Genomic DNA, 19677 nt, shown 5'->3' with positions numbered 1-19677 from the left:
GACCCCAAGTCTGAATTTCTGCCCCCTTCCAAACCACACAAAAAGACCCCGAAGGGGGAGGCTCTCTGCAGCAACACAAGCGTGCTGTGGGATTCCAACTCTGGAAGTTACATCAGAATCCCACCCAGTTAAAAGTTCACGATCTTGTCCCCACACTAAGGTGACCAGATTTTCAGATTGGAAAAGAGGGACGCCCTTGACCGGGGGGGGGGGGGGGGGGCTTGATTAAAAAAAATTTTTTTTGTCAAAAGGTCACCCCAGGACACTGAAACCAGCATAAATACGAATCTGTTGCCAAACAAAATTTTGATCACGTGACCATGAGGATGCTGCAACGGTCGCTAAGTGTGAAAAATGGTCACAACGGTCGCTAAGTGTGAAAAATGGTCATCAGTCACTTTTTTCAATGCCATTGTATCTTCCTGATTATTAAAAGTGCAAATTCACTCAGTGTCAATCATGACTCCTGAGTCCATTTCAAAGTATTGTGCATAGAAATTTTAAAAATGGCTTGTTTCAATTTATTTTGGATAGAATCTTTTTTTAAATAGTTTAAGACAATTTAAAAAAAGAATCAACACAGAATAACACTATTTTTAAAAATCATATGCACAATAAATAAAATATTATTTTAAAATACATTAAAAAAATAAAAGAAAAAACCCAGCTCACTTACCAGCAGGCAGGCAGAGTCAGCAGATCTTCGTAGGGATGGATGGAAGCACACAGGGAGCCTATATATACGCAACTGCAGTAACAATGACAATGATGAAGGATTGGATTGAGTTAAAGAATAAAAGAATTCTGATCTTAGAAGGCCATGACCTGCAGGCAGGCTGGCATAATTTCTTATGGAATGAATGACAAACATAAAACGCACAAATACTTTCAAAATCATTTAATTAGAACTTTACTGCAACAATGGCTCAAAATCAAAAAAATCCACTATGTGAAAACCCCAAATTGGCTATCACCAACAGAAAGAACGACACACCCAAATTTTACAGATTGGAACAAAATTCTAAGATACAGAGATCTAATTGACAGACAGGGAAATTTAAAAACAATTGAAGAATTGGCAGATCAGAATATGAAAGGTGACTGGCTAACCTACCTCCAAATTAAAACTAAATACAATAAAGACACTAAAATATATGGTATTGAAACAGAACCACACAAATTGAATAAAATTATTCAAAGTCTGGACAGAAAGATGATAGGGAAAATATACAAATTCCTCTTGAAGTATCAAATGGAAGAGGAAATTGGAAACTGTAAAAGAACCAATGATAAAATGGGCACAGAACTTTGGCTATAACATTGAACTAGACAAATGGGAAAAATTTTGGGGAATAAATTTAAGAATGACACTATCAATCCCATACAAGGAAAACCTTGTTCTTTCAATCCTTCCAATATTTTTTTCCTTCATTCCCTTGTCTGTTTCAATATTAAGTACATTTCTTCCTTTCTTCCTATAATTTTTTCCATTTTCTTCCTTATATTCTTTTCCATTTCAACATTGTCTTCCTTTTTTCCTTCCTTCCTTCCTATACGTCTTTCCATTTTCTTCCTTATATTATCTTTTCTGTTTCAACAGTCTTTGTTTCTTCCTTCCTTCCTTCCCTTCCTTCCTATACTTCTTCTTTCATTCATTATATTTTCTTTTCCATTTCAATATTAAGTGTAATTCTTTGTTCCTCCTTCCTTCTTTCAATCCTTCCAATACTTTTTCCTTCATTCTCTTTTCCTTCAATATTAAGTGCAATTCCTTCCTTCCTTCCTTCCTTCCTTCCTTCCTAAGTTATTTCCATTTTCTTCCTTATATAATATTTTCTGTTTCAACATAAACTGCCTTCCTTCCTTCCCTCCCTCCCATCCCTTTCTTTATGTTTTCTTCATGCTTTCTTTTCTTTTTCCTCTGCTCTTTTTAAACCCCCCCTTCTTCTCCTCCTCTACATTTAGGTTGGATTAGTTTGTTTATTAGTTAAGTCAAACGTTTTAATAAAAGTTTCATCTTTTAAGATTCGTCCAACACATCCAATTGTAACCTTAACAGAATCCCATTGATCCACAGACAGCAGCGGGGAGCCCCAGAAGCCAGAGGATGTTCTCTGCTGGCGGCGCCGCTCCCCCGATATCTCTTCCTTCCACGGCGAATCCCATGGATTCACGAACGGACTCCACGGAAGGAAGAGAGATCGGGACAGCAGCGGGGAGGCCCAGAAGCGAGGGGACGTTCTCTGCTGGCGTCCGCCGCTCCCCCGATATCTCTTCCTTCCGCGGCGAATCCCATGGATTCACGAACGGACTCCACGGAAGGAAGAGAGATCGGGACAGCAGCGGGGAGGCCCAGAAGCGAGGGGACGTTCTCTGCTGGCGTCCGCCGCTCCCCCGATATCTCTTCCTTCCGCGGCGAATCCCATGGATTCACGAACGGACTCCACGGAAGGAAGAGAGATCGGGACAGCAGCGGGGAGGCCCAGAAGCGAGGGGACGTTCTCTGCTGGCGGCGCCGCTCCCCCAATATCTCTTCCTTCCGCGGCGAATCCCATGGATTCACGAACGGACTCCACGGAAGGAAGAGAGATCGGGACAGCAGTGGGGAGCCCCAGAAGCCAGAGGATGTTCTCTGCTGGCGGCGCCGCTCCCCCGATATCTCTTCCTTCCACGGCGAATCCCATGGATTCACGAACGGACTCCACGGAAGGAAGAGAGATCGGGACAGCAGCGGGGAGGCCCAGAAGCGAGGGGACGTTCTCTGCTGGCGTCCGCCGCTCCCCCGATATCTCTTCCTTCCGCGGCGAATCCCATGGATTCACGAACGGACTCCACGGAAGGAAGAGAGATCGGGACAGCAGCGGGGAGGCCCAGAAGCGAGGGGACGTTCTCTGCTGGCGGCGCCGCTCCCCCAATATCTCTTCCTTCCGCGGCGAATCCCATGGATTCACGAACGGACTCCACGGAAGGAAGAGAGATCGGGACAGCAGTGGGGAGGCCCAGAAGCGAGGGGACGTTCTCTGCTGGCGGCGCCGCTCCCCCGATATCTCTTCCTTCCGCGGCGAATCCCATGGATTCACGAACGGACTCCACGGAAGGAAGAGAGATCGGGACAGCAGCGGGGAGGCCCAGAAGCAAGGGGACGTTCTCTGCTGGCGTCCGCCGCTCCCCCGATATCTCTTCCTTCCGCGGCAAATCCCATGGATTCACGAACGGACTCCACGGAAGGAAGAGAGATCGGGACAGCAGCGGGGAGGCCCAGAAGCGAGGGGACGTTCTCTGCTGGTGTCCGCCGCTCCCCCGATATCTCTTCCTTCCGCGGCGAATCCCATGGATTCACGAATGGACTCCACGGAAGGAAGAGAAATCGGGACAGCAGCGGGGAGGCCCAGAAGCGAGGGGACGTTCTCTGCTGGCGGCGCCGCTCCCCCGACCACTCTTCCTTCCGCGGCGAATCCCATGGATTCACGAACGGACTCCACGGAAGGAAGAGAGATCGGGACAGCAGCGGGGAGGCCCAGAAGCGAGGGGACGTTCTCTGCTGGCGGCGCCGCTCCCCCGACCTCTCTTCCTTCCGCGGCGAATCCCATGGATTCACGAACGGACTCCACGGAAGGAAGAGAGATCGGGACAGCAGCGGGGAGGCCCAGAAGCGAGGGGACGTTCTCTGCTGGCGGCGCCGCTCCCCCGATATCTCTTCCTTCCGCGGCGAATCCCATGGATTCACGAACGGACTCCACGGAAGGAAGAGAGATCGGGACAGCAGCGGGGAGGCCCAGAAGCGAGGGGATGTTCTCTGCTGGCGTCCGCCGCTCCCCCGATATCTCTTCGTTCCGCGGCGAATCCCATGGATTCACGAACGGACTCCACGGAAGGAAGAGAGATCGGGACAGCAGCGGGGAGGCCCAGAAGCGAGGGGACGTTCTCTGCTGGCGGCGCCGCTCCCCCGATATCTCTTCCTTCCGCGGCGAATCCCATGGATTCACGAACGGACTCCACGGAAGGAAGAGAGGTCGGGACAGCAGCGGGGAGGCCCAGAAGTGAGGGGACGTTCTCTGCTGGCGTCTGCCGCTGCCACGACCTCTCTTCCTTCCGCGGCGAATCCCATGGATTCACGAACGGACTCCACGGAAGGAAGAGAGGTCGGGACAGCAGCGGGGAGGCCCAGAAGCGAGGGGACGTTCTCTGCTGGCGTCTGCCGCTGCCACGACCTCTCTTCCTTCCGCGGCGAATCCCATGGATTCACGAACGGACTCCACGGAAGGAAGAGAGGTCTGGTCTGGGCAGCACACACAGAGCGGGAAAGGCAGCACCAAAGCCTGGCCGCGAGCAAGGGAGCGCGCGGCGAGCAGCGACGCCGGGCTGCTTCCTCCTCCGCCGCCGCCGGTGGCTGCTCCCTCCAGGGCAGGAGAGCTGGGATCAGCCGCCCGAGAACTTCCACGTGGTTCCAAAGGTTTTGCCGCCCGTTCCAGCGCAGCACAGGGGCTGGCTGCGAACTCCGCAAGGGGGCTGTCTCCTTCCCCCAGCCCAGCGCCTCCCGATTCCCACGGTACCAAATTTAATACAAAACATGATTTACTCACCACCAGTGAGTAAGCGCAGCTGCCCAAAACAAAGACGAAATAAAATGGAGACTCGCGCATGCGTCCTCAGCTAAGGAGTCCAGCCAATCAGTGAGCTGGTTGGCCAGCTCACTGATTGGCTGAAGTCCAGCCAATCAAATCAGTGAGCGGCAGGCTGGGCTGGCTTAAATTTGTAGGTGGTAGCATAGAACAGAACGATGAGCCAGCCCAGCAGCTGATGGGCGGGAGTTGCAAGCGCCAAAAAAAGCGTGCCTTTTTAAAAAGCGGGCAGGACGCGGGAAAATGCATCAAAAAGCGGGGGTGTCCCGCCAAAAGCGGGACGTCTGGTCACCTTACCCCACACCCACAGTCCATCACATGGTCCAATCTTCTTCTTCCACACTGGAATCTCCACCCAGCTGCTTCTGGTCAGGTGTGAAAGTGCGGAGACAAAGGATGACCTTGGCTTCTAGTAAAGAATGAAAATAATACATTCCACAATACTACTCCTTCTATTCCCCCCTCCCATCGACTATACTTAAAGAAACAGCATAATGAAATAAGAGAAAGTGTGGCAGGCCAAAATTCTAAAAGGAATATAAATGCAGGCCTGACACATTCATTGCATGTATCCATCCCTGGGGCCGTAGTTTGAGAACCCCTGATTTAGAGCAATATAAAAAATGAAAATAATTTTTTTGTTCAGTGTTAAACTCTGTTTCCTTTTTTTTCAATCAGATTTTTATTTTTTCTATTGTTTATACTTATCACTGCGTGAATGGTGTGGTATCTGAGTATCATACATTTCAGTATGTATAAACATAACCTTATTTTTCCTAAATATTACATTTCATTTCTATTATTTCATATTATTTATACATGCCTTTTGTTATTGTCCTTAATTTCTAAACCTTCTTTCTGTCCTTTTATATATCTTAACATTAATAAATAATTACTATTATTCCCCTCTATTTTCTATCCCTATTTTAACTTTCCCCCTTCATATTGCTATAATATTCAAAGGCGTGATTTTCACCTATTTTGTTATTCATATTTCCTTAATAAAATCAAAATTTCATCCTTCATTCTTCCCATTTTCCATATCTCTATATACAGTTTTAATACCAATCACAATCATTGATTGACATTTAAAGTACTTCTATTCATGTTCTTTCCAATCTTCAATCTCTCTTTTCCCTATGTTGTATCCAGCATCATTCTCCCAGGTTGGAACGGAACCAGATGGATTTTTCTTCCAATACCACTAAGTGAGAGATCCCTTGCCCGGAGAGAGCTGGAGAGACCCAGTGGAGGAGAAAGGCCAGTCCTGGCATTGCACTGTGTGGAGGCTGCAGATGAGCTTGGCATCGGCTGGGGGAGGATGGGTAGAGTTTAGGGTGAAATCCAGCAGGTTCTGACAGGTTCTGACAGAGAACTGGTAGTGGAAATTTTGAATAGTTTGGAGAACCAGTAGTAAAAATTTTGAATACTTTGGAGAACTAGTAGTGGAAATTTTGAATAGTTTGGAGAACCAGTAGTGGAAAGTTTGAATACTTCGGAGAACTAGTAATGAAAATTTTGAATAGCTTGGAGAACTAGTAGTGGAAAGTTTGAATAGTTCAGAGAACCAGTAGTGGAAATTTTTAATAGTTCGGAGAACCAGTAATGAAAATTTTGAATAGTTCAGAGAACCAGTAGTGGAAATTTTGAATACTTTGGAGAACCAATAGTGGAAACTTTGAGTAGTTTGGAGAACCGGCAAATGCTACCTCTGGCTGACCCTACAGTAGGGTGGGAATGCCATGCCCACAAAGCCACGCCCACAGAACTGGTAGTAAAAAAATTGAATTTCACCACTGCTAGAATTGGGGTCCATTTGATCTCCAACAGGGACCCAACGCTTGCTCAGAGATAGAAATCGGTCGATGCGCCAATTGCCATCCAGGGAACGGCTGGGCTGCCATCACAAGGGGTCTTATTTTCAGGGAAAGAGGATAGTGAACAAACAAAGTGCTACAAGACAGCACCTTAGGTGACAGAACCAACCTCAGCCCAGACCACATATGTGCCATGCTGGACATCTGCTTGACCGCTGCCTATTTTAAAAACAATGAAGGTTTTCACAGATAGAAACATGGCTGTGCCATGGGTTCACCCATGTGGCCAATCTCTACATGGAAGGAGTAGAACCCAAAGCCCTCGACTCCTTCCCAGGAATTCCACTCACTCACTGCTATCGCTATGTGGATGATACTTGGGTCAAGATCAAAACACAGGAAATGGAAGAGTTTGTCAAACACATCAACTCTGTGGACAAATACACCAAACTGACATGGTAAAATGTTAAGAAAAGCAGTCTAGCTGTCAGAGTTCCAGGAAACACCCCCAACGAAAGAAGACGCCGAGGCTTGAGTTTCCTCAAAGCTCCACTTTATTAGAATCTGAAAGCTTCCAGGTTTCCCTCACCCAAAAGAAAGTTCAAGCCCCTGCCCAGCACCCACATGCCCATCCCATGGCCCACTCAGGGACCGTTCCAATCAGAGATGCCCCGCAGTCATGCCACTCCAGGTGCAGGGGCAAAATGTCCTTGACTCCCTGAGAAAGTAATATTATTATTATGACTATACATCTCCCATACCCCCCTCCCAGTTTCCCACAGTAGAAAATGTGGCAGGCCTGAATGCCGAATGTAAAAGATGGATTCCAGGCCTGGCACTGATCTTCCTGGCCACAAACTGAGCAACGTGAGATACGTAGTCCAATGCAGTCAGCCATTGTGCAGATCTGTACACTGGAGAAACAAAACAACCGTTTCCCAAGCACCTGGCATGCCTTAGCAGAACAAAAGGGACATTTGACCTTCAGTTCTGAAATATCTATGGGGATTCTCAGTCCTCCAGGTCAGGGTTGTCACAAAGGTACTTCTTCAAGAGGCAACTTTCTTGGTTTTTCCTTGAAGACATTTTGCTTCTCATCTACGAAGCTTCTTCAGTTCTGACTGAATGATGGAGGTTTATATTCCTTGCAGTCATCTGGTCATTCGTAATCTTTTTGAGAGTCATTGAGGCCACTTGGAGATTTATCTGTGTCCTCAGGGTCACCTAAATAGTGCAAATGGGTGCAGAACCCTCTTGGAACTGCTGATAGGACTGTGTTATAAACAGGAGATAGGTAATGTAGTACCTCCCAGTGGTGGGATTCAATTTTTTTTACTACCGGTTCTGTGGGCATGGCTTTGTGCGCATGGCATGGCTTTGTGTACATGGGAAGGATACTGCAAAATCCCCATTCCCTCCTTATTGAGAGTATATGAACCAAAAGAAATATCTCGTGTGTCTAATCATACTTGGCCAATTCTTGAAACAGGCAACATTTCAAAAGGAACTTTCATTAGGAGATAGTGATAGCAAGGAGAATAGGCAGGATCTGAAGTTCCCACATAAAATCGTTAGGTTAAAAGTTGTAGGAATCCCTCCCCACTGTCCAATCCAAAGCAGACAACCTCTAGGTGTGCAGTTGTTGTGACAACCTCGAGCTGAAACGGCAATAAGGAGTTGTTCTCAGGCACTGCATACTCATCTCTCTGGGTCTGAGACAAAACAGACGGACCCACCTGGATCCACCCCTCTCCAATTCCCAGAAAGGAACATCAAAGTAAAAGGAAAGACCAAAGCTAGGAACAAGCCATAAGATGTTACCAAGTTACCCCTCCCACCAGAATGGCAGAGTCCTGATCTATGGGGACCTGACATTGGCATAATTTTGACCATTGGACTAGCATGTGATAAATCAAAACTATGCATTGTGCAACTGCCAACAGTTCCAAGATCACACTGGAATGCAGAACCATCCACCCTCCAAAGCCAGGGACCTTCACCCAAGCAATTTTTAAGAATCCAATTGGACATTAAAGATAACCAGGGTGGAAGGTGGGAACATGGGAAAAGGTAACCATAAGCTTTGCCGATGAAAATCCCAGATCTGGGTTTGCTTATCTTCTAACCACTTGGCTTTGGTAAAGTCTACTTTCACTAACAATGGATTCAAGAGGCTTGTTTTTCTAACTGACCAAATTGGCATGATTGACGGTGGCTTTCCTGGAAAGGAAATGCAGTAATCCTCCCTCTACAATGAAGAGTTCTCCATGTGCTGTTTAATTAACAGAGGTGTGTTTTGATCAATAAGGAAGCAATTGGTGGTATTTGGGGAATTTCCCCAAATTCCCCCACTTAAAAGTGAAAGGGACAAGAGCAGATCAGCCAAATAAAAGCAGAAGATCCAGGGCAGGCTGCAGTCAGCGTCCAGTGGGCACCATGAGGAGAGCTGGAGAGCAAGTGGGTCTCCTCCTCCTGTTCTCCATGATGATCGCAATCCATCCAGGGTCACAGGAGTCCTCCGTCCCAGGTGAGTATCAGGCAGGTTGGCTCTGAGGAAGAGGGACAACGACCTTCTTCCAGCCTTCAGAGGTGGGAAATTTAGCTTAGCTCAAAAAAAGCATTTTTCTTTCTTCCAAATGTTTTTCCTTCCTTTGCAGGACTTAAGGCGCTGGATTTGGATGGCAATGAGGCAATATCCGTTGTGCGGGAGAGTCGGAGCTTGTCAGGACCACAACGGCAATGGCCCCCCTTTCGTGTTCCAGAACCACAAGGGCCATGGTGGCTCCCTGGTGTTCCAGGACCACAAGGGCCACAGGGGCTCCCTGGCATTCCAGGACCACAAGGGCCACGGGGGCTCCCTGGCGTTCCAGGACCACAAGGGCCAAGGGGGCTCCCTGGCATTCCAGGAGCCAAAGGTGGGTCTGTGGACAGAGGGTGAACCTAACCCCTTCTGGAAAAAATAAATCGTCTGATCACAAGGCAGAAGGAAGGTGCCACGAAAGGAGACTGCATGAGAACTGGCACAAGAGGGAAGGGAACTGTGTCTTCCGGGTGCTCGACCTGTCGAAACTCCCCTTCTCAAAGGGGGCATTTCCTTGGGTTAAACTGCCTGTTCTGGTGTGAAGGAAGCTGCCTGAAAATGGCTTATGAAGCCCCACAGAGTCCTGGGGAGAGACCTTGGTACCCATTCTCCCCCAGCAGAGGGTGTAACCAGAAGGTTCTGACCACAAGGGATTCAGCTGCTGGGTACCCCCGGTTGAGCCCAAGTCACCCTCCTAAAAAGAAGGAATTCTACCCTACTTTTTCTTTTTCTGTTTCAGGCAAGAAAGGCAGCCTAGGAGCAATTGGCCCCCAAGGGAAACAGTGGGGAGGGGCTGCCTTGGATTGGGCCTCAGGCAGCTTCTCTGTTCTCTGAAGCAAAAGGGGCCCCTGGCTGAATTGTGCAGCTCAGTCCCCCAACAAGCTCAGTGGGGCATGAAGTTAGGCTGAAAGGGACCCCCGAGAGGCAGCCTGGGGCACAGCTGGCTGAGTCTCCATCCATTAGGTGCCCCCTCCACTTCTCACCTCCCCCAGCACCGGCCGAAACAGTTACATGGTGGCGGTGTGCAGTCTGCTGACCAACCCAGTGCCCACCCAGGCTCAGCCAGAGCGACAGGGCTGCCCCAGAGGGTCTCCTGGCAAGGAAGGGGTGCCAGGAGAAAGTAGAGCCACTGAAGGGCCACAACAGGGCGAAGGAGTGGCTGCCCAGAAGAGCCAGGAGAATTCCCAGATCGGTGGTGTGGTGGGGAGGTTGAGCGGGGCTGGAGGCAGTGGGGAGGTGGGGGTTGAGGCCACCCTGGGTGCCTGCAACGGGATGTGGCAGTTCCCCCGGGTAGGAGGTGGTCGGAGCCCCCCCGCCCTGTGGCCAGTTCGGACCCCACAAAGGGACCCCCGCTTGAAGGAATGGGTGCCGAGGGTCTTCTGGCCACCAAGCCCACACAAAGGGCACCAGCCTGGGCTTCTGCAGCATCTCGGGGGTGAATTGCCACTTCTTAACTTCAGAAGGGAGCCAGGCGAGGTCAGGTGAGGCGAGGGTGAGCCACAAGGCTCCCAAAAAGGCTTGGTCCTTGCCAAAGCAGTGGGTGGGGTTTCCCAGTGAGGAAGCGTCGACGCAGCTCTGGGACTACTCAGTGAAGCCTCCCAAGGCCCTTCCTGGGAAAGTGGTGAGCGGGCGGGCAGCGGCGAGTGGTAAAGGATGTGAGCCCTGGGGCGGCATCCCTGCCTCCTTCCTCCAAGAGCCGGCTTGGGGGACAGCCAGCCTTCCCCACTGCTGTGTCCTCACCTTCCACAAGGAGCTTGTGCCAGCAGGGCACCTCGGGGCTTGTTTCCCTTACCCCTGGCTGCCCCTGCCCATGTTGAACAGAGGCCAGGCTGGTGCCAGCTGCTTGCCTGCTTGCTCGCCACTTTCCTGCCCAGCTGCTCAGCTGACCAGACGGGGCCCAGGCTGCAGCCAGTGGGGGGGGTACAAGATGCGGGAGGCTCCACGCAGTTCCTCGGCTACTATGGGCTGCAGTTGAGCCTGCTGCCCTCTCCTGCCACTGCCCTGTACTCCTGCTGCCACTCTCTCCAGCATGCAAAGCTTGTCAGGCTGCAATGGCAGCGGCTTCAGGAGACAGTGGCCGGTGGGGAGGGGGGAACAAGGCTACCGCGAATGCTGCTTCCCTGTATGTATGCAGGAGGAGGCAGTTGTGTGGATGCACATGGCGAAGGCGAGGCAGGGCAAGTGTTGGAGTTAGCCAGATCAGGGGTGTGGCCAGCCAACCATCACTACTGGTTTAATGACCCACACCCAATTACCATTACCGATTCTCCTGAACCGGTCCGAACCGGAAGCAACCCACCTCTGGGTTTCATCCTTAAAAGAAAAATTACTCCTCCATAACCATTTGTGGAGGGGTGGGCGATCCAATATTAAGCCCCCATTCCCAACTTGCAACCCCAAACTGCAACTTGGTCTGTTCAACCGGCCGGCTGCCTCCTGCCAACTGGCTGCAGCCATTGAGCTGGCCCTTCAGGACTAAGAGTGGTGGAGGGCATTTTGCCAAAGACCTCAGTCAAAAGAATGCCACTCCTTATGCCTTTGTGTCCTTCTGCCCAGGTGCCCGAAACTGCAAAGAACTCTTGAAAAGAGGGACGATCCTGACCGGCTGGTACACCATCTACCCCCAGAACTGCCAGCCCCTGAAGGTGCTGTGCGACATGGACACCGATGGAGGCGGATGGATTGTGAGTGTGGTGGAGGGCATCTCTTTTCCATGTGCAGGCAAGACATACAATGTTTATGACTGCTGTGCCTTGGCGGGAGCCTTCCCTAGGGAAGGGGTTGTGTCTGTGACACACCCAGGATTGTAGCTTTGCTGCTTGCCAGGAATGGGATGAACCTGAAACTGAATCTTTCCTGAGGCAAGGATGGGCGGTTTGAAGGAGTCCTGGGAGGCCAGTTCTGGGAACCACTAAAATTTGGGAAGGGGGAGGATTTGGGACCTGCTGAGCTGGAAGGTTAGAGGTCCCGATTCTTCCCCTCAGGTCTTCCAAAAGCGGTTGGATGGCTCGGTGGACTTCTTCCGTGACTGGGCTGCCTACAAGAGAGGATTTGGAAACCAGCTGACTGAATTCTGGCTGGGGAATGACAACCTTCACTGCTTGACCTCGCTGGGTGAGGGGCTTCCCCTTGTAGCCCTGAACCCTCCTGCTGCCAGGGGAGAGGGGCGTAGGGCTCTTGCTGGGAAGAGCCTCAAGGGGACCCACAGTCTCCTCTGGGGATGGAGGAGGCAGCAGAGAAACATACCTGCAGGGCTGTGAGTTTTGGTGACTGGGCAGTGTGCCAACTGAACCAAACGGCTGTTTTCTTCCTCCTAGGAAAGAATGAATTGCGTGTCGACCTGATTGAATTAGACAACAAGCATGTCTTTGCCAAATATGCGTCCTTCCAGGTGGCGGCAGAGTCCGACTGGTATCGACTAACTCTGGGAGCCTTCACGGGTGGCTCTGCAGGTGAGTCCCTGACAAAGTCCAGCATCCTTTTCCATGAGCCTCTTGGAATTGGGCAGTGCCAGTCAGGCCAATGAAGGTCTCCCTGGAGATGTTCTGGGCTGGCCTTCAATGCAAGCATCCCCCCCCCTCTTTCTCCTAGGTGACTCCCTGTCCTTCCAAAACAACATGCTCTTCTCCACCCGAGATAAACAGCAGGACCCCCAGATGTTCAACTGTGCTGAGAAGTACCAAGGGGCCTGGTGGTACAATGACTGCCACAAGTCCAACCTCAATGGGAGATACTGGCTGGGAGAACACAAATCTCTCGGGGACGGCATCAACTGGTCTTCTGGGAAAGGCCTGTTCTACTCCTACAAGCGCTCCGAAATGAAAATCTGGCCTGTGTCTTAGGTGGCTCTTTCAGCCGATGGGCCTTTTTCTTTCTGAGGGTTTCCAAAGGGCATCTAGTCCATCCCCTCTGCGTTTGATTTGCTGCCTTGAGACAGAGCTTGCATTTTACACAATTTACATGATTAAATGGTCTTTAAATAACTACTCGGTGCTTTTGCCAGGTTGGGGGAGGTGCCTCTTCCATTTCTCCCCGTCCCCTTCAGCTCCCCTGGAGTTCGGCCACCAAGGAATATTAATGAAATAAATAAAAATAGGATCTTCAACCCAACCAAAGGTCTCCAAGTTTGCTTTATTCCTATAAATAATTTATATTTCCGTTTTTACTGTAGTTTTCCATTTTTATTGTTTTAGATACGCATTAATAATTTAATGTATTAAAGTTTTAAGGGAGCCCGAGTCATTTCCATGCCCGATGCGTGCAAATAAATTAAATAAATAAATGACCCCATCTAGGATTTAGTATTAGTATTTAATAAATTTATAGGCTACCCAATCCCGAAGGACTCTGGGTGGCTTACAGAAAGTAAACTTTTAAAAAATAAGGAATTAAAAAACAGAGGAGACAAAGTTAAAAAACCACATTATACACCCAATCTAGTCGGGGCTGGACCTCAATCATGAGGTCAACAGCCCCAGGCCTGCGGGAATAGCCAGGTTTTGATAGCCTTTCAGAAGGCCATGAGGGTGGGCAGGGTCCGGATCTCTGGGGGTAGTTCATTCCATAGGGTCGGAGCGGCTACAGAGAAGGCCCTCCCCCGGGGTGCCACCAGCCGACATTGTCTGGTTGACGGCACCTGGAGAAGGCCCACCCTGTGCGATCTTATCAGCCATTGGGAGATATGCGGCAGTAGGCAGTCTCGCAGGTATCCAGGTCCAAGGCCATGTAGGGCTTTAAAGGTAATAACCAGCACCTTGAATCGCGTTCGGAGACCAATGGGAAGCCAGTGCAGCTCGCGGAGGATAGGTGTAACGTGGGTGTATCTTGGTACATCCAGTATCGCTCACGCGGCTGCATTCTGGACTAGTTGTAGTCTCCGAACACTTTTCAGGGGCAGCCCCATGTAGAGCGCATTACAGTAGTCAAGTCTTGAGGTGACGAGGGTGTGAGTGACCGTTTGAAGTGCCTCCCGATCCAAATAGGGCTGCAACTGGTGCACCAGGCGAACCTGGGAAAGGCCCCCCCTGGTCACGGGCGACAGGTGGTGTTCTAATGTCAGCTGCGAATCCAGGAGGACCCCCAAGTTGCGGACCCTCTCTGAGGGGTATAAATTTTCACCCCCCAGGATTAGGGATGGACTATCTGGACTGTCCTTGGGGGGCAGCATCCACAGCCACTCAGTCTTGTCAGGATTGAGTGCAAGTTTGTTCACTCCCATCCAGATCCTGACAGCTTCCAGGCACTGGCACATCACGTCCACCGCTACACTGAGCTGGCACGGGGCGGAGAGATACATCTGTGTATCGTCCCCACATTGATGGTATTTAATCACGTGCCGATGAATGATCTCACCCAGTGGCTTCATGTAGATATTAAATAGGAAGGGGGACAAGACCGAACCCTGTGGCACACCATATTTAAGGGGCCTAGGGGTCGACCTTTGCCCTCCAACCAACACTGACTGCGACCTGTCGGAGAGGTAAGAGAGAACCACCATAGAACAGTGCCTCCCACTCCCACCTCTTCCAGCCGTCGCAGAAGGATACCATGGTCGATGGTATCGAAGGCCGCTGAGAGGTCAAGGAGCACCAGGATAGAGGAATGTCCTCTATCCCTGGCCCGCCAGAGATCATTGGTCAGTGCGACCAAGGTGGTTTCGGTGCAATATCCAGGCCTGAAACCAGACTGAAAGGAATCTAGATAATCTGCTTCATCCAAGGACCGTCAGAGTTGAAGGGCCACCACCTTCTCAACAACCTTCCCCAGAAAAGGGAAGTTGGAGACCGGACGATAGTTCTTAAGAATAGCTGGGTCCAGAGAAGGCTTCTTGAGGAGTGGTCTCACCACCGCTTCCTTCAAAGGTTGCGGGAAAGATCCCTCCTGCAAAGACACGTTCATAATAATCTGGAGCCAGCCTCGTGTTATCTCCCTGCTGGTCGAAACCAGCCAGGAGTCCCTGCTCATTTGTAATTAACTAAAGGACAGGAAAAGAAAAAGAATGAGCACATAGCCATTTTCTCAGCAGAAAAATTCAAATCCCTTTAAAACTCAGGCTTAAAGTGCAAGAGAGGTTTTCCTTTCCCTTCAGTTAATAGCTCTTGGCCTGGGCAGACAACCAAGAACCATTTAACAGTCAAGTACTTAGTTGCAATAACAAAACCGCAGGAATGTAGTCAGCACAGAAACAATAGAAATTTACAGATCATATGGATTAACAGAACTTGAAAGAAACCTTGTAGGTCATCTAGTCCAACCACTACCCAACCCAAGCAGGAGACCCTACCCCATTTCTGACAGAGGGCAGTCCAGTTTCTTCATGAAAGTCTCCAGTGATGAAGCTCCCACAACTTCTGTTCCATTGATTGATTGTTCTCACTATCAGAAAATTCCTCCTTATTTCTAGGTTGAATCTCTGCTTGTTCTTAACAGGATTAGGCCAGGGAAGGAGTTTTTGAAATGTAGATAGAGAGAAAGAATTTCTTGTCAGAGTTCTTATGTTTTTTTAAAATACATGTTCTAATTAGCAGAATTGATTTTCTTAATTTTGAGTAGGGTTGCAATGCTGTTTCTATGTTTATGTAGTCCAACCCCCTGATCAAGCAGGAGACCCTCTACCATTTCAAATAGGTGGCTGTCCAGTATTTTCTTAAAACTTCCAGTGATGAAGCATTCACAACTTCTGGAGGAACCTGTTCCACTGGTTGATTGTTCTCACTGCTAGGAAGTTTCTCCTTAATTCCAGCGGTGAAATTCAACTGGTTCAGACTGGTTTGCCCAAACCAGTTGCTATGATTTTGCGAAGGTCAGAGAACCGGTAAAAACGACCATGAGCTAGCCCCGCCCACCCCACCCTCACCCACTCTGCTCACCAAAAGTAAGCCTGCCACCCAGTCACCCTTCTTCTTGGGTCGGGGCCTAGGGACAAGGTATTCCTGGCCTCTGGCCTTGCCCTGGAGCCTCTGCCTGCTTGCCGCCTGCTCGCCACCCGCTCCCCGCCCAATGCCCACCTCCGCTGGGTTGGGGAACTAGTCTCCGGTCAGTGGCTACTTCTCTCCACTGCTGCCTCTTGCTGGGAGAGAGAGTGTCTGTTGTGCAGTTTAGCAGCTGTGAGCCACCGCTTTCCTCTAAATCCCATCCAGAAAACACACAGTACAGAATGTGGTGGCTGACAGCTGCTAAATGTACAACAGACACTCTCTCTCCCAGCAACAGCAGCAGCCGCTGCCCCAGAGAGCAGAGATGGAGTGGAGCAGGGCCCAGAAGTCAACCCTCACCGCGTGGCGGAAGCCACTCACATTTTCGGTAAACCGGTTGTTAGGTGGGTTGAATCCCACTATTGGTGTCCATCCATTTTCTTGAGATCTGGAAAATAAGTTGACCCCCTCTTCTTTGTGGCAGCCCCTCAAATACTGGAATGCTGCTCCAAGGTCCCTCTCACAGTCACTGTTTTTGAGCCAGGTTTCGCTTAATCTGATGTCAAGGCTCGGTTTTGTCATGTGGAATGAATGGGGGGAAGTGCATTCCATGCATACTGTCAGCTGGAGCCAGATCTCAGATTACTGCAGGAAGACCCCATTTTCTGTTCAGGACTCAAGCCAGGTGATCCTGTCCACCAATAAACCATCTTTCCAAGCAGTCTCCATGTCTCCAGTGTCTTTTTCCCCACTTGGAGCCGAACCCAGAAGGACATTTCTTCCAACACCACCCCACTCCAGGGGAAGGATACTGCAAAATCCCAATTCCCTCCCCACTCCTGGGGGAAGGATATCACAAAATCTCTGTTCCCACTGTAGGAAGTTATCACCCAGCCCTCTCCCAGAAAAATGAAATATCCTAGGAAATATTGAAAAGGCAGAATATTTCTCTGGATGTGAAAAGGAAGAAACATGTCTAGTGTGAGCTAGTTCATTTTACATAATAAAGAGTTCTCCCCTTCAGCTCCAGGGGGATGGGATTAAGACATGATAATATTGGCCCTTTACCCAACTCCCCACATGGCATCTGAGAACTCAACCAAACCTGGATTCAAAACGCAGCCTAGAGAGTTGCCCCTGCATGGCCCCATGGGAGTCTGACAACCAATCAGAATGCAAGCTCAAGATCAAAGGCCAGAGAGGAGATAAAACCATGGACTTGGCTTCTCTTCGGCCCTTCTCTTTTTCTCCACCAACATTGAAGCACGTGATCACCTTTTCTGTTCCGGACTAGAGTCATGCGGTCCTGTCCACCATTAAAACCATCTTTCCAAGCAGCCTCCATGTCTCCAGTGTCTTTTTCCTCACTTGGAGCCAAACCCAGAAGGACATTTCTTCCAAAACAGCCTTTTATGGACTGCTTCCTTTTTTGGCTTTATCCTCCTGTGGTTCAAAAGACAGGCTCCCCTGTTTTTCTTAAGATGGCAGGAAAACAATTGAGAGGGGCTGAAATGGGTTGGCACCTTTAAGGGCACTGAATGCAGCCTCCCCACTGATTTCGGCAGAAGCCAGAATGCAAAACATCTCTGCAATTGGGATATTTGACCTTCAGATTTCAAGATTCTTCCCCAGATAAAGCTGTTTAATGCATTTATCTGTAAAGTAATCCATCAGGCAGAAGAACTAGTCTTGCCTCTTCCAAGGAAGGGAAGGGGAAAAATTGTTATTGTTTCTCTGAGGTTACAGCAGCACTTTATTTGTTCTGAGATTCATGATGGACAAACAGGTGCATGTCTGCCCCTTGTGTTTACTGGTAGAAAAGTGGAAGATTTAAGTGGTTCTGCTGGGCTTTTCCAAGAGAGCCAACAGTGTCCCAGCCCCAAGCCAAGTCACATGGGAAGGAGGGAAGGAGCCGCTCAAGCCAAGGAGAGCCAGGGTCGGCAGTCAGGACTGTTGGATCACTTTCTGCAAAAGAGGAATGAGGAAGGCCCCACATAAATGTTTCGCTTGCTGCCTTGGGATTTATTTGATAAACAGGGCTTTGTTTTTGGCCCTCTGGTTGGCAGGGAGGGAGCCACCCACAGGGACCCCTTTATCAGGGGGCATAGCAGACCGAATGCGTAACCAACCTTTCCTCCAATATATGTGTGGGTTCCATTTACATAGTCAGGGTAATCCCAATATAAGGGGTCGGTCCATCCTTGGGGCTACAATAAAACTTATCATTTCTTGGTGGGTTCCCATCCACATCTCAATAGGTTCAGTAACAAAATGAGCAGGGCTTTCCCCCGCAATAGAGCCATGCAATTGGCAAAATGCAATCGGGATTTTCAAAGTTTTTAGTCTTAATCCCAATTTTTCTACTATTTCTGGGCTCATAATGCATCGTGAACAAACAGAATTCAAAAGAGCTAGAATTTTCTCTTGTGTGCCAGAAGAGGGCACTCTAAGCTCAACTGGGACAGTCATGGGCCCTGAACGGGAACTTACCCAGCATTCCGCCTCATCAGAATCACTGTCATTGGAGGAGCTGGGGGTTTCGTTTTCTCTTTCTTCCGGGCCGAAAAGCCGAGAAGGATCCTCCCCTGTTAAGGCTGGTTCCTTCCTTCCGCTGGGAGCTTTGTCTATCTTCTTCTCTTTCCGAGGGGGTGGGGCGCTTTGGCTGATCTTGACTCGGCAGTTTACGGCACGATGCCCCTCCTTCCCACAGCGGACGCACATGGGAGGCTTGGGCTTGCCTGTAAATCCAGTCTCCCCCCCTTTCGGCATTCTTGGGAGGGGTTTTTTAGGAGGGGGGATTCCTCGCCCTCTCCTTCTCCTTTGTAATAAAATCTGGCTAGGTCAATTTCCACGTCAGCAGCTGCCTCATACCAGGGCTGCAATCTACAGGGGTGGGGGTCTCCTGTTCACATTGCTGGTAAGCCTCTTTGTTTAATCCATCAGCGAAATGGTCTAGCAGGGCTTCTTCAGACCAGCCCCTCATATAAGCTGTCAGCTCCTGAAATTCTTGCACATACTCAGCCACTGATCTTTTCCCCTGTCTAAGAGTTGTAAATTTAATTCTGGCTCTGCGCTCAGTGAGGGGGTCATCAAAACACTTCCTCAAAGCTGCCATAAATCCATTAAAGTCTCTTAAAAGAGGAGAGTCATTATTATGCAGCCCTAGTCCGCTGCTTTTTTCTCCAAAGTCATTAATACAATTCTCACTTTAGCTTCATCAGACCCCAGTTCTTGGCCATACATTTGCATATAATTCCACACCTGAATTAAAAATAGCCCAAGTTCTTTAGGGTCTCCCCTGTATTTCACACTTAAAAGAGGGACTTTAGCCATTTGGCGTCTGTGATGCCCCCCCCCCCCCCGCTCTTGGAATGTCTCTAGCCGCAGGGATTGGGGTCGGTGCTGGGTCATCTTGTGCAATTCCCCCTTCGGGCCCCCCAGCCTCTCTCAAACTAGGCAAAGTATACCTTCTCTCTGTTTCCTCCTCAAGTCCTCTGTCCAAATCACTCTCTCGAGTCCGGCGCTTTTCCCATGCTCCTTCGAGAAGTTTCATGGCTTGGGACATCATGAGATTTTCCTCTTCAGGGCCTCGCCAGTCAGGTGCTGGTTTTCTGTGTCTCCTCACCGTAATCCCAGTTAACGGTTCTTCAGATTCTTCCTTCTGTCCCACTCCCAAAGTCCACCTGGGTCGAACAGATTGTTCCTCTACTTGCAGGTCGGCCAACATTTCCGTCACTGAAGGA

The 19677-nt window shown here is 49.6% G+C and overlaps 1 protein-coding gene across 1 annotated transcript; it reads left to right on the top strand.

The window, feature by feature from the left end:
* Positions 1 to 8827: 8827 nt before the first annotated feature.
* Positions 8828 to 13135, top strand: LOC148048512 (ficolin-2-like). The gene is made up of 6 exons (XM_087704519.1): positions 8828 to 8966; positions 9097 to 9354; positions 11577 to 11704; positions 12005 to 12134; positions 12338 to 12472; positions 12612 to 13135. Exons 1-6 carry the CDS (start codon positions 8876 to 8878, stop codon positions 12860 to 12862), a joined length of 993 nt encoding a protein of 330 aa, XP_087560645.1. The 5' UTR covers positions 8828 to 8875; the 3' UTR covers positions 12863 to 13135.
* The last annotated feature ends 6542 nt before the right edge of the window (positions 13136 to 19677 follow it).

The sequence above is a fragment of the Thamnophis sirtalis genome, unplaced genomic scaffold, assembly GCF_051295495.1.
Source record: "Thamnophis sirtalis isolate CommonGarterSnake01/CBP01778 unplaced genomic scaffold, rThaSir2_p1.2 scaffold_2, whole genome shotgun sequence".
NCBI classification, from domain to species: domain Eukaryota; kingdom Metazoa; phylum Chordata; class Lepidosauria; order Squamata; family Natricidae; genus Thamnophis; species Thamnophis sirtalis.
This window is presented reverse-complemented; position numbering and strand designations above follow the sequence as displayed.